This window comes from Cupressus sempervirens, chromosome 6, assembly GCF_028749045.1.
Source record: "Cupressus sempervirens isolate cs-2001-9-10 chromosome 6, ASM2874904v1, whole genome shotgun sequence".
Classification (NCBI taxonomy): Eukaryota; Viridiplantae; Streptophyta; class Pinopsida; order Cupressales; family Cupressaceae; genus Cupressus; species Cupressus sempervirens.
The window spans coordinates 407,831,303-407,849,236 of NC_143123.1; the positions used below are offsets into that span (position 1 = coordinate 407,831,303).

Genomic DNA, 17,934 nt, shown 5'->3' on the forward strand with positions numbered 1-17,934 from the left:
ACTTTGGCGAAGGTTGAGACTGAGACTTACTTTATATTTCGTTGTCCTATCTACTATGAGATCAGAGGGAGATTTTATTGCCTTTTCAGAGATTGTTTTTCTCTTTCAGCATTCTTCAGCTATATTGACCAACGATGTTTTGCACTTTTCCTACGGGAGGCCTCCCAACTGCGTGAGCATACCCTTTAGTCACTCATACCTCAGGGCCATATCTTAGACCAGCTCATCACCACCTTTTTTCCCCCCTTGTCTCCATCACGGGGTGCGAAAAGGCCATCCAGTATCACTCACTCCAGATTGGTCAGACACTGCACCAGTCTTTCTAGGCAGTGACACTCCTCCAATGGTTCTTGGCGATGATCTAAGACTTTGGATTGTCCATGGTTATACCTTTTTGTGGCTGATTTCTTTGTACCAAGGAAGGATCCTTAGTCCTTACCTTTTTTTTTTGGTTTTGTGTCTTGTTTTGTTTCTTCTTAGACCGTTTGATTCTCCTGCTTTGGTCAGCTCTTTTGTTTGTATGCTCAGTCCCATAAATTCTTGTGGTTTTTTTGTTGGACATTAATATTATTATCTTATCTTCTTCTCTTGAAGCTAGAAATGTGGAAATTTTTCCATTTTACTATCTGAGTGTTCGGAGCTTGAGGTTTTAACTTGGAAGTAATGTTTCACTTTTGAACCCCGTAGGGAAGTTAGGATTATCTTAGAGCAAAAAAGATCTTTATATCTTTTAAGGGTGGATAGCCATTCCATGAATCATCCCAAAAGAGTGGCTGTTTTCCATCACAAATTTCCCAGGGGACTACATGCCGTTAGGAAGTTCCACATAAAAGAACCCGCCACGGGGTAAGCTATAGTGAATATTCTGTTTGGAATGAAGAGTCCAGAAATTTAGCTATGCATTATTTTCCACCACGTTTTGTTTGAATTAGAGTATAGCTGCCAAACCAATTTAGCTTCTAATGACAAGTTTCTGGCTTCTATGTTGTGAATCCCACACCATCTTTTAGTTTATCATTACAAATGATGTCCAATGTATCAAGTGGATGTTTCCCCTCCAGAGATACCGTCTAATGAGTTTTTCTAGTTCATGAAGTACTGCCATAGAGTAGTTGAGGATTGCTTGCAGCACTGTTTTAACCAATGATAATCTGCCTGTTAAAGATAACCATCGCTTAGCCTACCTCTTACTCACACCCTTGACAGACTTGACTTTCTACCATGCCAAAGTTGCCCAACTCATCTCTTCGACTTGGACATTTGAAAATTGCTATCACCTAAGACCACCTAAGACCAATATCGTTACTGCTAAAGCAAAAAGAGGGGTCCACATTTGCTATGGGGCGATGGTGTGAAAACTTCACAATAAGTAGGAATTGGCAATGGGATGTTCGTTTCAAGCAAGGACATCTCTACATGCATTTTTGGTGCTGGAAACATGTCTTGGTCTTTGGGATGCGTCTTAAAGGGTTGAAGACGTGTTTCACTGCAATGTTGTTTATGAGAGAGATTCTCAATTATAGCAGTTTGTACTTATGATCATTGAAGGACTTCCTCATGGAAAATTTCTTACAAGGATAATAGATTTTTGCTTGAATGATGAGATTGCCTCTTGGATAGGAGGGCTGAAGGCAACTAATGTGGATGGTTGAGATTTATGCACGTGGAGGGATGGATGAAATCAGGTGATGAAGGGCTAGGATGGCTTTAACTTGCATAAAGAGATGAGACACACATGTGGAGGCTTAGTGTGAGGGCAAGTGGATGAGAGGGAAATGGACATGATTTTTTAAATTTTGAAATGATATGAATAGGAGAAATCTGCTTCAGACTATTAATTAAATATGCAAGAATGATAGAAAATGGGTAGTCAAATTAATTAAACTAATTGATTTATTTAATCAGATTGTGGAGTAAAGTTGGCATAATTCATTTAAATAATTTATATACTAGTAAACAACCGATACAGGATTAATGATGGCAGTCGAAGATTTGAAGATTTTAAGTTAACATGCAGAAGCAGATTTAAAGTGTCTACTTTTCCTATCAAAAATTCAATGAGGTGTATGCCCACGGAGACATACTTAAGAAAGGCATGTTCTGAAATTAAAAATCGTTCATATGCAAGATGCCACAATGTTTCATGCTTTCATTGTTCTACTTATGTTCTTGTGTCATTATAGAATAGATAAATTGGTGATCATTCTTGCCTACCATCAGGGAACTATTAAGCTAAGTCTATTTGCCAAAGTTTATGTAGAAATAGCATCTAATCTCATTTTTTCTGGTCTTGAGTTAGTGAGGCTCAAGTTTCAATCGCTGGTCGGTTTATTTTTCAGGAGCTCAAAGTTTGGCCAAGGAGAATTCTCAAGTATGTGCACTCGTTGGTTTCTAAAGATTAGGCAATCTCTGTGCAGAAAACATACCTAATATCAGAAGGATTTAACCGAGCTACATAATGACGAACGTCCAACATTTTCAATGCTGAACTGACCGAAGGACTCATCCTGTTTCATACTGAACTGACTAGAGGATTCATCCTGTTTCGTTCGCTGTTGTTTCAGCAAGGTGGGTTTAGGTGGCTCTGCTTTAATATTGGGAGTATGCTCTGGTTGCTTGACCCCATGTATTATCATGGCATTTTCTCTGTCTTAACCTATTCTCTGCCTCACCCAATTTTTCGTTTCAGTTTTAACTTTTTATTTGTGAAAAGTATAGATTACTTGTGAAATGGATCCAGGTAAAAAAATCATTTCCGCATTGATTGGGATTGTATGCTCTGAATTGAAAGTTGGTTATGTTTGCCTTGGAGAAAGTCAAATATGGTTTAGGAATCAATCTTATGACCAAAGTAAATGAAATCTTCATGTGTTGACCCAGTAACTTGCATATCCTGAAGAAAGTTTAGATTCCTGGAATCACAAATTTAGGCTTATTTGTTGGCATGCCTCAGCTAAAATTTCACAGTAGAGTTACACTGCATGCAAGTCTCGTGTCAAAGCTGCACTGCACAAGTTTCCCATTGAAGTTGTATTGGGTCCACGTCTTCCATTTGTTATAGAAGCGAGATGTTTGTGTTAGTTGAATAAATGTGATGACTGTTTTATGTTTGTGGAAGAGATTTCATCATATTCAAATAGATGATGCTCACTCATTATAACGAGTTTCCTTTGCATTGGTAAAACTAGAACAATATTTTATATGTTTGTTGAAGTTTGTTATCATATTAAACTGAAGCTTGAATGCAGGTTTTTGGGAGTGGCACCAAATGCAGATCTAGAAGAGATCAAGGCAGCATACAGGCGCCTCTCCAAGGAGTATCACCCAGATAGCACTTCATTGCCACTCGAAACAGCTTCAGTGAAATTTATGCGGCTTAGGGAGGCCTACGATGTGTTGAGCAGGGATGAAACACGTCAGTTCTATGATTGGAGCCTTGCACGGGAGTCTTCTGGCCGTAAAGTAGGAGGAAGATTCAAACAAGAACTGGCATTTGATCTTTCACCAAAAGTTCCTTATAAGTCAAAACCAGATATGGTAGATCGCCTTGGGGGGAAGAACATAAAGCTGAGTGATCAAGTATTAACTGCTCTTACATTTGATGCTGTAGCGATTCTGTTCGCAATTGCATCAATTATATATGTAGCTTTCTTTAAGAAAGAGTGAAAGCCACCCATTATTTATCAGTTATTAAGGTGCCTGGAAATTTGAGAGGCCTATAAACATCATTTGGTGTCTACACCCGCGTTCTTGTTATGAACACTTGCGAAAAATCTGAAGCTCAATTTGGATAAATATCTTGTAATTCAATGTACTATAGTCTTACTCTGCCTTTTTTATTATGTACAGAAAGCTTTGTCAGAGTTACAGAAAATTTTGTTAAGGAAAATTTGACACTTCAGAATAAATGTCTTCTTCCATTAGATGGTTGTGTGATGTGCTATAGAAAATCATCAATTATGATCTCTGACAATTCCCAAATGATGATTCTCAAGTAAGCCTGAAAATTCTCATTTGAAATTGAGCACATCGACAGGAATACTAATGCTATTCACCTGGTTGTTGAGTGGGTGTAGCCATTTGTGGTGATGAATCATTATAAAACTGGTGTTTTGTGTTTTGTGTTGAATCTTTGTTTCTATTTTGAATTATGTTTTTAAGTTGCTCTTTTATGTCTTAACAATTGGTATCAGAGCTATGTTGATGTTCAATCAGGTGACGAGACATTCAAGATTGAGTGGGAACAATGTCAATTTGTGACAAAAATTGTATGGTGAAGAAAAGAAACCAACGACAATGCTGGATGAAGATTGGGATTTCTTGGAGCAAAAAGCCTTGGAAGTGATTCAGTTGTACTTAGCTCCAAGCTTAGCCTTAAATTTATCCAACACAAAGACTGCTGCTAATTTGATGAGTACATTAAATAAGTTGTATAAAAAATCTCCAGCCTCAACTAAGCTTCATGTACTTTGGTAGGATGGCTGGATAAATAAAAAGGATTCAACTATCAAAGAAAGTTTGCAGCATTTGCTGATTATTGAGGGATGGACTGTGGAAAAACTATGGGAATTATCTCCCAAGATGAGAAGGATGTAGTCTGGAATCAGTCAAGTGAAGATGAACCTGAGGAATAGGCCAAGAACTTGAGAAGGCCTGAAAATAGAGTGAAGTAGACATTGAAGAGAGGCTTAACTGTAATAGAAAAAGTTTGAATTTTATTTTTCCTGTTAATTTGCACGTCCCAGATCGTGACCCACATAATGATGGAAAAATGACTTTGATAGCTGTAATCACAGAAGCAACATTTTGAAGATTAGAAAATTGGCAAAAAGAATTCCAGGTAATAGAGACAACAGTGAAGGCTCAAGATATGGTAAATGTTTTTAAATACCAGAATGACTATGAGGTTAATTCTTCTCATCTTGTGTATGTTAGTGCAGAAAAGAGTACTCTGCCGTTGTGGGGTGAAACTAAAAAGAGCCAACAACATGAAATGTGCGCAGGTGATATTCCTATAGAAGTGGAAGGACAAACAGCTGGAGACTATCGAAATATGATCTTCCAAGCTAAGAGGGATGATGATGGGATGGTTAACTGTGCAAAGTTTAATGATAGTCATCATCTTGTTGATTAGGGTTTCAAGGAGAAGGCAATTGAAGATGATTGGAGGTCTTAAAAAGGTTAGGAGTTTTATGAGGGACAAAGTTCATTTTACATGTGTTTGCTACTCCACTCAGATTATATAAGCTGAGGAAAGTAATAGGGAAGTGGATGGTTATGATACAGTAGCTGAATTGGTAGATGGGCTAGATGATGACAATGAAAGATGTTGACTATTAAATCATCTTGACTTGCATATTAAGAGAAATTGACAGCTGAAATCAATAGAGGGTAGATATGCTTGACTAGTCCAGGCCATGGTGGGGCAAGGCGTGGTACAACCCATGTGGCTGAAGAAAGTGGAGGAAGCAAGAGTGAAAGAGGAGTTGTATCTCAGCAAGGGGTGCAGTGTAGAGGTATTCAAACTGGAGTCCATCCTGTCACTTGTTTTAAGGCTAAAACTACTCTTCACACGCTCAAACATCTCCATAAAAGCCATCGATGAATTGTACCTCGAAATGTCTCCTAGATTCGTGAAACAGTGTCAGCCAAGAATTCGGTGGTCAAGAAATTTAGGGACCTCAAAAAGAGGAAGAGATTTTCCATAAGAGGAGTTGAAGGCAATTTGGCTCAAATATAAACTTCAAGAGTTGTAGAGGTTGTGAAGAAATTTAGGGAGGAATATGAAAGGGACTGAGATTCAAATTCAAATTCATATGAAAGAAACTAGGATGACTTTCTCATCTCTTTTTTAGTGATGGTGAATGAGTGAGATGACTCTGACTCTTACATGAGTCTTGAGTGCATCATGGTTTGCAATGTGGAGCAACAAATGGGCTTGATTGAAGAGTTAAATGTAAGAAATTTGATAAATACTGATTTTGAAGTGCTTGCTGAGAAGGGGGATGAGAAAACGAAACAACTTATATTAGAGAACAGAGGTATTGATGCACTTGCAAAGTATTGCTCAGAACTTGGGGAGCTTGATTTGTTGGATATCTAGAGTATTCGTGAGGGGGATGAGGTTGCTCATTACGACCCTTTGGTTGAGGTTTTTCCTAATCATGAAGGGCACAATCAAAAGAACAGTGGCTAAGAAGATGTGTTAATTGGCCTCACAAATTATGCTGTTGTATTAGTATACTGATTTCTTGTTGGCACTTTGGGTGCTGAAGCAGTTGGAAATGGACGATGAGTATGCTGGAAATGAGAAGGTCACTAGAGAAGATTACAATTTAAAGCCAGGTGAATTCAATAAGCTATTTATGATTGATAAGGGATTTGTTGATGCTACTGAGAAAGGTGGAATGAGAGAGTGGCCTGCAAAGTTTAAAGTTGGCGTGTTTATTTCTGGAGATTTATATTTAGTGCAAGATATTGACAAAAGAATTATCAACTCTGACTTGACATGGAGACGACTTATCAAAAGTGTACTTGAGAAATATTTAGAGAGGGTTAAGTTGCAAAACTACTCTTGTTTGATTAAAATATAATATTATGAGCAAAATGCAGGGAATATCTTTGTAGTAGTATGCGTGGGGCTTTAAGTGGGAGACTGTTGTGAGTGTGAAGTCCAACAGTTGCGACTCTTCAGTTCCGATAGTTCGTTTAATTTGCATCTCTTCATATTCGAAGAGACGAACATTTATATAAATACAAGTGCAAATTGAATGTAATTGATTGAACAAAGTGAATAATAAAGCTATCACTCTGGTTTTAGATAGCCATTTATGGCGAGCCATTATAAAACTAGTGTTTTGTGTTGAATCTCTTTTTTTATTTTGAATTCTGTTTTTAAGTTGCTATTTTATGTTTTAACAGTTGAATACAAATTACTTCAAAATTTGGAAGATGGACGCCAGGCGTATTCAAGTGGAAAAAACTTATCGCTGCTACCCATATCAATTATTTGACGAGGGTATTTTCATTCTTCTTAGAACTTCACTAGATGAAAATTCAAAGAAAAAGTTGTGAAGTAAGATCCAGATGGGGGAGTCATAAGAGTCTATAACTTTTGGATTGAATCCATGTGCCCATTACTGAAAGAAGACAAACTAGTTTTCTAGATGCAATGAATGTGAGTTTAAAAAATGTCTTTTGAGTGTTTTTGTTGTTGAAATCAATGATAAAAAATTTCTTGGCAAGAAGTAGACTTGAAGGGATCCCAAATTCTAGTTTTCCTAAATTCACTTGGTATTCTCCCAACAAGAATGATATCCACCTAGGACTCTCCCAGTAAAGACCGTGTTGTCGAGGTCTCTAACATTTGCATCAACAACATCTACCCCATCAATACATGGTGTTGCATGAATTGATTCTCAAGAATCAGATCTTGTAAAGGCTCCATTTTACAATCTCTGGAATATTGCATATTTATAATTGTTTAATATGATGGGATGAATGCTAATTTAAACAACAATGAATATGTATATATTTTCTATATGCTAACACTATGGTGCGTTCATTAAGAAAGCACAACAATTAGGAGTTATAGCTAGCCCTTTTGTTGCATTCCAAAATTTTGTCTCTTAAGATAATCAAGTTGCCGTATATATTTCATGTGATTGGAAGTTAGTTAAAATCAGTTGAATGTTTAGATTAAGGCAAAAACCAGTTTTTAAGGGACTCAAATCCCTTTAACAAAAGCTAAAGATCAGCATTAAACAACACCAGGGTTTACAAGGACCTGCAACCTAATGTTTATCAAAAAACATAAGAAACCAAGTTTTACAAGGACCTTAAACCTCAAAAGTAAAAGAAACAAACCCAGGTTTTACAAGGCCCTGAAACCTAAAGTTTAAACAAAAATTTGGAAATAAAAAATCCAAAACCAACAAAACAGCCCAATCCAGCAACCAACACACCAATGTCCTCGACCATCACCTACAACAACTATTTAATGATCTTCACTACCTCCTTGCTCGCCTCCGTAGTCCTTTGGATAATATCAGCTGTGATAGATACATTAGCCTCAGGAACCTTAATGTCATTTTTCTTCAAGCTTTGCCTAGTCCTCTTGCTTGACCCACTTGGACTCTTCACCGCAACAGTATCCAGAGACTTAATCTCCTCATTGCTTTTCTTTACCAAACTGGCCTCTGTTGCACACAAACTAGAAGTAACAAGCTCCATCCCTTGCCCACTATCCTTGATTAATTGACGAAGTTCCAGCTCGTACTCAAATTTTTCGAGAATATTACCAATTTGTCTTTCCAGATGGGTTCTCATAACACATTCATGTTCTAGTTCTTTTTGCATATCTCCAACTTTCTTCTTAAGCACCATAATCTCATTGTAAAACCTCGAATCACCTCGAAGAGAAGGACCAGCTTTAAACTTAGTAGTATGAAGGAAAGATAAATTCACTTGATGAGGATAATGGGAAATGAGCTTTTTTGGTTGATTGTTGATTAATTTGAAAGACTTGTTAGTTCTTAGTTGCAAATAAATTGAAAATTATCATTATTATTATTTCATTCTAAGAAGTTATAAAAATAGTGTCATTGGTATTGGTGGTTAGCCATTATGATAATTTTGAAATACTTTTGATTAAAATTGAGTAATATGTTATTATTGTGGAAATACTCTTCTTGGATGCAAGAGCAGACAAAGGGGAAAAGCATTGTTAAATGAGATTTAAGGAATGGGGCACCAAAAAGGTCCATTATCAAACTATCAGGTATGGGTTCTAACTACAAAGGCTCTAACGGTTAGGCAACATAGAGTATGACTCGGACAATTGATACCTTCTTTTTGTTTTTGAGACCATTGAATGGTCATTAGGATGTAACTCTATGTATTGACACCATGTTATTATGCTAACATCTATAATTGTATCTACATGTATATATATACATATATGCATGTGCACACAATCAATATATTGGTAAGAGGAATTATACGCGCCTTCAAAATTATACACGCATATATGTATATAAATATGTGTGTATGTATAACTATAGGTTATATCAAATAGCATGATACCAATACATATTAAAATTAATCTTGGAATATATCTTTAAGCTTTTATTTTGGCTCCATGACATTGAGCATATGCCATGTTTATATCGACACATTCCCATTTAAATTTTAAAAAAGAATCTGAATAGTTTCTTGTGACAAATGTTGGCCATGCATGTCACATTCTTTGGTATCAATGGACCGTGCAGGAGGCCTATTATTACACACTCCACTGCCTTAGTTTTTTATAGATAAAATTCCATTATTTCGCATTTGATTGTCTTGAGTTTGCATGCAAGAAATTCTTCCATTTGTTTTAACTCATTTTGAAGACTCGTTGCTATACCTGTCACATATCACAGTACCATGACTTTTGGAGTAGTCACATCATCGTCCTCAATACAGAAGCTTTTTTCATGACTTGAAGCTTGCTGATCATAACCGTCACATAGAGGTCATGCGAATTGTTACTCAAGTTCTTTTACATGCTTTTGTCTTTTCCAATTATTTGAAAACAATGTTTCATGATGGATTGTATGATTGTTGTGCATCCATGATCATGGATATGCATTCTAGCCATAACCAAAAGGCCCAGAGTATATTGATCCTGAAAGCACATGAGCGATTCCTTCTTATTTTGTTCTTTGTTTCATGAATATCGGGTGATAGTATACTACAAACCCGCATTACCATGCACAGTTTGACATCATTGTAAAGGGGTTTACGATCACTTGTAGAATATTTAACATGTATGTTGTACATAGGATTGAATATATTTTATATCGAAAGGAGTCTATTTTATATAGTGGCATCATCCATATGCCATTGAGATAAAGATTAGATTGAAGTAACTAAATTCGGATTTATAAGCTAAATGCAAATACATACATAAATTTCCTAGGATACACCCAAGACCTAAAAGGTCAAGCATAGATGGGTGAAGAGAAGTATCCCTGCAATAAAAAAATGAATGTTAGTAAGAGAAGAAAATAGACAATTAAAACTACTTAGACCAAGTCAACTCATGATTGTCCAAAGTATTCTTAGTTGTCAAGTTGAGTGGTGGTGATTGTGTTTACATAATGCCCATCTAAATTCTTGGGCAAGGTAGGGAGAGGCATGCTTACAAAAATTGATCACTAGAGTTTAGTGTGCTAGTTGATAGAGGGAAGGTTGATGGGGGATATCCACCTGCCTTGACTACTTCTTAGCCGATGCTCTAACACCTATATGCTTAGATGACAGGACCATGGTGCCCCAAGCCTAATATGGGGTAGGGAGAGCCTTTCTCGTAAGAAATTGTGTGGGGATAAGTTAAGGTCAATGGTTGGGAGGTTAAGCCTATGTCAATGCTTCTCCTCTTCACTAGATGCCGAGGCTTACACAACACTGATGCAGGAGCATCTTGGGTGTAAGAGCAATCTTGCATCAACAAAAAATATTTCATTTTAGTTGTTTGAATAAGGGTTGTCTTAATGTAGAGTTGCTATTTGTAGAGGCTTACTACTTAGTAAGTTAGTTATATGAGCTCATAATGTCCTAATTTTAGAGGTGGATATTCATCTTGGATATACCAACCTACTAGTTGAGGCTCAATGCCATATCATGAGTATTCATGGATATATTGCAAATTTTTGGTATGCAATTTTGGTATAAATGTGCCTGGATGAGGCTTGAAAAACTTGATGGATGCGCGCTTGTGTGGATCTAACCCTATAGAATAGAGCCAAGGTTTTCAAAAAGTGGTTATAATAGCCAATCAGAGCAATGGTTCAAGAGTTATGGCTTTCCGAAGTTGGCCGACCAAAACTTCTAAATAAATGTCAAAAATATATTTGGCCGACTATATATGTATTGTTAGGGTCTGTTGGCCCTAGGTATTAAGTTTGAGTGTCTAAAACTTTTCTAGGTAGCATAAAATTGCCTATTTAAGAAATGCCCAAACATTGTCTAGGACAGCTCTAGGTAATAGTTCGCAACTTTGTCTTGCATATTACTGTAATAAAGGCGCCCATGTGGGTTAGCATACTCTAATTTTGAATCCTATTATTCCGCATTTGCAAGGATAATAAGAAGCCCATATTTTGTTCTCGCAAATTGTTGTTATTTCTTTATTTTTGTTATGTGTTTATGGTATTAAGGGGAGCACCCTTCATCCAGTGGTATTAGAGCTAGAGTTATTGAGTGTGTGGATAGATTACCAACTATGAGATAGTTCACACTAGGACCGTGGTTTAAGTTGAGCGTATAGACAAATCGTCAATTGTGAGGCAGTTTGCACTAGAGTTTTAACATAAGTGTGAAGATGCCTCCACGAAGAGAGTGTGGTGGGAGAGTCGTAGGTGTTACACTTGAGGGTTTTTGAGCCCTCCAGAGATAGATGCAAACATTGGAAAAACAAATGCTTGCTATAAGAGATGAAAGCGAGGATGAAGGTGAAGAAGAAGAAAATGCTGAAGTAGAGGTGGTTTTGAACCCAAAAGAAGAAAGACTTTTCAAGGCCATCTCCAAGATTGGAAAAAGACTTAAGTTTGAGGTTCCCACTTTTTTGGGAAATCTTAACTTAGAGGAGTTGCTCGATTGGATCAATTAATTGGAGGAAAACTTTGAGGATGAAGATATTGAGGATCCTGTTAGGGTCAAGTTTGTGAAGAAAAAAATGAAGGGACATGCAAAGATCTAGTGGTAGGAGATTCAATTGGAGCGAAGTAGAAGAGGGAAGGAAAAAATCACCAGATGAGATTCAATGATAGCTAAATTAAAGAGACAATTCATTCCTGTGGATTATGAGATAGATCTGCTAAAGAAAATGCAAGGGTTGAAGCAAACGGGAAGATCTGTTCAAGGGTATACCGAGGAATTCTACCGAGTTCTCATAAGAACCAGCCATGTAGAAGCTAATAAGGAGAAAGTTGCTCGTTATCTTAATGGGTTAAGGCCAAGGATTAAGGATGAGCTAAGCCTGGTTCAAATGACCAATATTGAAGAGGCGTACCAATTTTCCCTAAGAGTTGAGGAAAAGCTAAGTAAAAAGTTCGATAACAAGAATAGTGGAAGAGGTTGCGATGGAAGATCTGGTAGACGATCTTATGGAGGTTGAAATGATGACCAAAAGAACAAGGATGAGGCAAGCAGTAGCAACCAGAATCAGAGGGGGATCAATTTCCAATTGTTTCTATGATCAAAACAGTAGAGATCAGAGAGGAAGAGGTAAATGACAAGGATCTGGAAGAGGAGCTTTCCATGGGAAATGTTTTCACTACAGAGAAGAAGGGCATAGAGCATTTGAGTATTCCCAATGCTAGAGAAGGACAAATTAGAGAATCAAAGGCCAACCTAGAGTTGCACATGTGGATGAAGATGCTAGATCATCACATTTTGAAGATGCTGAAAGAGGAGAAGTCCTAGTTAATAGAAAAGTCTCGCTGAGTGGTGAGAATGAACATGACAAAAGGAGGAGCTTGTTTTGCACTGCATGCAAATGTGAAGATAAGTGTTGTGATGTGATCATTGATGGTGGAAGTACTAACAATCTAGTGTCAGAAAAGATGGTTACAAAGTTCAAACAAAAGAGGTAGAAACACCCTTGTCCATACTGTATTGCCTAGGTGCAAGATGACCGCAAGGTCATGGTCAGTGAGCAATGCTTAATGAAGTTCAAGATTGGAAGCTACTAGGATAAGGTGCTTTGTGATATCATACCTATGGACATATGTCATATGTTGTTGGGTAGACCATGACAATTTCACATGCATGTTGTACATGATGGGCGAGCAAACACCTACACTCTGAAAAAGGATGGAGTGAAAGATAAGTTGAAGCCATTAAAGGAGAAAGAAGAAAAAGTATGTAGTCCTGCTAGAATATGTTTTATTAATGGAAAGGAGTTTCTCCAAGGTATGAAGCATGAACATATGTGTTTTGCTGTAATCCCAAAAGATGGTAAAGAAGAAATTGAGGAAGTACCTGCAGATGTTGTAGATTTGTTGGGAGAGTTTCCTGATATTGTGTCAGATAATGTACTTGATGGATTACCCCTGGTGAGGAAGGCTAACCACCAAATGGATTTGATTCCAGGAGCCAGTTTGCCAAACAGGGCAGTGCATAGAATGACACTAGGAGAAAGTGAAGATTTGAACAAACAAGTGCATGAGTTATTGCAAAAGGGGTTGATTCAAGAGAGTCTGAATCCATGTGCTATACCAATAGTATTAGCAAAAAAGAAGAATGAAGAATGGAGGATGTGCATTGATTCTCGCGCTATCAACAAGATCACAATCAAGTATAGATTTTCATTGCTGAGGATGTATGATATTATGGATTATTTAAGTGGAGCTGAGTATTTCACAAAGATAAATATGAAGAGTGAATACCATTAGATTCACATCAAAGAAGGTGATGAGTGGAAGACTACTTTCAAGACAAGGGAATGATTGCACAAGTGGTTAGTCGTGCCTTTTGGGCTAATAAATGCACCAAGCACATTCATGAGGCTTATGAACGAGGTACTGAAGGAGTTTTTGAGTAAGTTTGTCATTGTTTACCTATATATTTTTATGTTTAGTAAGACATTAGAGGAGCATTTGATTCATATTTGAAAGGTGTTTGATAAGTCGAGGGAAGAAAAGTTGTTGATAAACCTGAAGAAGTGCAGTTTTGTGAAGGAGTTGGTGTACTTGGGATTTGTAGTTTTAGCAGAAGGTTTGAAAATGGACTCGGAGAAAGTGAAGGCTATCCTTGAATGTCCTACTCCAAAGAGTGCTATAGAGGTAAGATCATTTCATGGACTGGCTAGTTTTCATAGAAAATTCATAAAAAGGTTTTAGCAGTATTTGTGGACCCTTGACTCAAACAATGAGGGGGCATAAGAAATAATTTAAGTGGACTATAGGAGCAGATAAGATTTTTAATCTGTTGAAACATAAAGTTATAGAGCAACTTGTTTTAACACTTCCAGATTTTAACAAGGTGTTTCAAGTATATTGTAATGCTAGTGGTATTGCAAAAGGAGATGTTTTGAGCCAAGAAGGTAGACTTGTTGCTTATTTTAGTGAGAAGTTGAATGACGGAAAAAAAAAATATTCTGTTTATGATCAAAAATTTTATGCTATAGTTTATCCACTGAAGAAGTGGAGACACTATCTTCTTCCTAAGGAGTTTGTTTTGTATACTGATCATCAAGTTTTGCAATATTTGAATAGTCAAGGGAAATTAAACCAAAGGCATTTGAAGTGGGTTGAGTTTTTGGAGAGTTATACATTTTTTTTCGAAAAACAATAATGGGAAGTCTAATAGAGTTGTAGATGCCCTTAGTAGAAGACACACTTTGCTGACAAGGATGCAGATTAAGGTAGTTGGGTTCAAGGAACTCAATAATTTGTATCTAGAGGATGCTGATTTTGGTGAAGTTTGAAAGGCTTGTAGAGAACCTGTTACACTTGACAGGACAAAGTTGTTGGATTTCATAATCCAAGATGGTATGTTGTTCAAAAGAAGCCAGTTGTGCATTCCAAGAAGTTCAATGAGAGATAATCTCATCAAGGAGAAGCTTAGTGGAGGATTGGCTGGACACTATGGTAGATATAAAACCATTTCTTTGGTTTCTGAGAACTATTATTGGCCACAATTGCAACAAGATGTGAAGAAATTTGTAAAGAGTTGCATAGTATGTTAGATGGAAAAGGGAGTGAAGAAAAATGTTGGATTGTATCAGCCATTACCTGTACTAGAGAAGCCATGGGAGGATATTAGCATGGATTTTGTTCTTGGTTTACCAAGGACACAATAGGGGCATGATTTTATTTTTGTAGTGGTTGATTGGTCTTCAAAGATGACACATTTCATTCCCTGCAAGAAGACTAGTGATGCCACTCATGTGGTAGAGTTGTTTTTCAAAGAAGTAGTGAGACTATATGGTCTATCAAAGAGTATAGTTTCAGATTGAGATACCAAAATTTTTGGGTATTTCTGATGTATATTGTGGAATAAATTGAAGATAGATTTGAAGTTCAGTTCATCACATCATTTATAGACTGATGGGCAGACAAAAGTCGTAAATCACAGTTTGGGAAACTTGTTGAGGTGTTTGGTTGGAGATAAACCAAAAGGAAGGGATTTTATTTTACCACAGACAAAATTTGCATATAATAATTCTATCAATAGGAGTACTAGTAAATCACCATTCCACATTGTATATGAGAGCAGTCCCATAAATTCTTCTGAATTGAGGCAGTTAGGTAAAGGAGAGATAAGTAGTGCTAAAGCAGAAGAATTTGTTGAACATTTGAAGAACATCCATGAGGAGGTGAGGAAGCACATTATAAAGATGAATACATAGTACAATGCTAAGGAAGACATGGAAACGAGGTATAAGGAATTTCATATTGGAGATGAAGTCATGGTTCATTTGAGAAAGGAGCATTTTCTAGTGGGTACATATAATAAGCTAAAAATGAAGAAGTTTAGACCATGCAAGATAGTGAAAAGACATGTTGTTGGAAATGCCCGATGACACATGACCATAACAACATGAAACCACACACAAGCTCAACTAAGAGAGGAGTTGCATGACCTACCAAAACAAAATGCACCAAAGTAGTGAAAAGACAAGATTACCAAGAAGGAAGAAGAAATAAAAAAGGAACGAACTATGTAAAACTTGAAAGAAATGATGTAGACAAAAGAAATGCTGAAAGGAGAACACACCAACCTAGAGTGTTGAAACAAAAACCTGCCACGATTCCAGGACCTATCCTTGTTTGTACGTGAACTAGAACTAGCCTAACCTTGGGAAAACACCCTCTCAAACTTGTAGAATGAACACTTATAGGTGGGGTGACAACCCAAATGATAACTTTTACTTGTAGATTGCAATCATGATTATTGATCAAAGTGACAATTAATCTCTTTAGGTATTTTAAATAACCCATCTATCATGATAGTTAAAAAGGTGCATTGATTGTACTTGTCCTCTACTAATGAAAATTTCCAGTCATCCAATATTAGGACCACAAAAATCTTTCCCTACTATCAAAGACACACAAGAACATGCTCCCGCCTAATCCAAAAGTAGCTTTTGCAAAGACCGAGGATCCCCTTCCTCAAGGCCAAAAACCCTTACTTCCTTCTTCCACATGCAAGGGTCCCATATCCTAGATAAGGATGCAGAAACCTGAACACCAAAAATTGAAACCAAACAAAGGAACTTACTCCTAGCGAGGTAAGGAAAAGGAGAAAACAAGGGACCCAACATTTTGCCCACAAAAAAGTAGGGACACGTATGTAGGACATAACAATCACCTAAAAAGATAAAGAGAACATATCAAAGATAAGATGAGACTTATAATCTAGTCAAGTAGAAAAATGTTCTATGTTATAGCACCTAGGAGGAGAGAATTAAAATGAGGGACTACATAGGCTAGGAAATTATGTTGCGATAAATGGTTAGAGAGAGAGAGAGAGAGAGAGAGAGAGAGAGAGAGAGAGAGAGAATTGTGTTATGTTCATTGTTCCCATTAAAGAGAATGTAAAGAGGATTTGACGGTCTAGCACATAGTACTCAACTTATAAAGATTCATGTAAATGAGAGGTTGAATGGTTTAGTAAGTTGTGTTATGCTAGTAAACTTATGGAAAATGATAGGTCAAATAGTTTAACAAATTGTGTTATGATAGTAGTCAACCAATCCTAAGAATGTATGAAAGAGAGAGATTAAATGGGAAAGAAATTTGTGTAATGATAGTTAAAACAATCCTAATGATAAATGCAGAAAGATTTGTATCCAAGGGCATCTAGAAAAAACCTATAAAAGAGAGTAAACTAAAAGTAGAAAGTTATATTATGCTAGTGTACTCTACCTAAAATTCTTAATTTAAAGATAATATTTATAGCAAGGAGGCAATTCATGCCCTTCTTAGTATGAAAAAAGATTATCTTGACATATTTAGGAATAAAATAACAATAAGAAAGAACCATTAAGACCAAGAAGGTATCCATAAGCAACACTCAGTCCAAGCCGAAGAGGTCACAAAACCTATGAGCTCAAGGAAGGGAAAAATGCAAAGACATATTGAATAAGAAGTGTAAAAGGAATTATTTTGAATGATGACAAAAAATATATGCATAGAAATAAGGAAACAACGTACACCTTCTCCATTTCTCAGTAAGGGGATTCTTAAGAAAGGACAACACACTTTTAGCCACCAAGGCAAGGGATTTATTTACCATGAAAGACCAATTATGAAATACAATAAGTTATAATCAAGGATGCATATATGTTGTATAGAAGAGAATAATTAATGCAAACAAATTTTTTAATATAAAATTAGATATCACATAATAGAAAAATGCAACATAACCAAGGGAGAAGTGGATCATTAGAGATAATTAGAGTGATTAATTTAATACCCTTGTCCCCCAAGTGTGGAGACATGAATATGGATTAAGAGGACCTACTACATTACTCTCAAAGTATGATCACGCCATGCATTATCACAAGCCTTAAAGGATAGGCTAACAATGTCACATACTGTGGAGGAACATAATGGGAACCTAAATATTATTTAAAGAAATTAAATTGAAATATATGTGACTATGAAATGTCATGTGAATAATATCATTATCAGTTATCTTTTTAATTTTGTAATGAAAGGGTTCTTTTTCATTAGTAGAGTAGTCATGCTATCGATGATACATGCAAAAAGGGAGATCCAATTATTTTTGACTATGTTTCTTTTTTTGTTTAGGCTGAGTAGTAAACTTAGCACAAATAAGGTTGGGTGAAATGATTTCTTGATTACAGGGAGATATAGAAGAATTTTAGATCACAAGGGAGGTGATGCAGGTTAAGGAGGAGGCTGAAAACCAAACATTTCC

General features: G+C 36.5%; 1 protein-coding gene across 1 annotated transcript in view; it reads left to right on the plus strand.

Moving 5' to 3' along the window:
* The window catches only part of NDHT (Chaperone DnaJ-domain superfamily protein), a 30,929-nt gene extending 27,134 nt beyond the window's left edge, over positions 1 to 3,795 (plus strand). The window contains exon 2 of the mRNA XM_089788334.1: positions 3,249 to 3,795. Coding sequence (XP_089644460.1) covers positions 3,249 to 3,666 — 418 coding nt within the window. The 3' untranslated portion in view covers positions 3,667 to 3,795. The remainder of the gene's footprint in view (positions 1 to 3,248) is intronic.
* Positions 3,796 to 17,934: the final 14,139 nt, after the last annotated feature.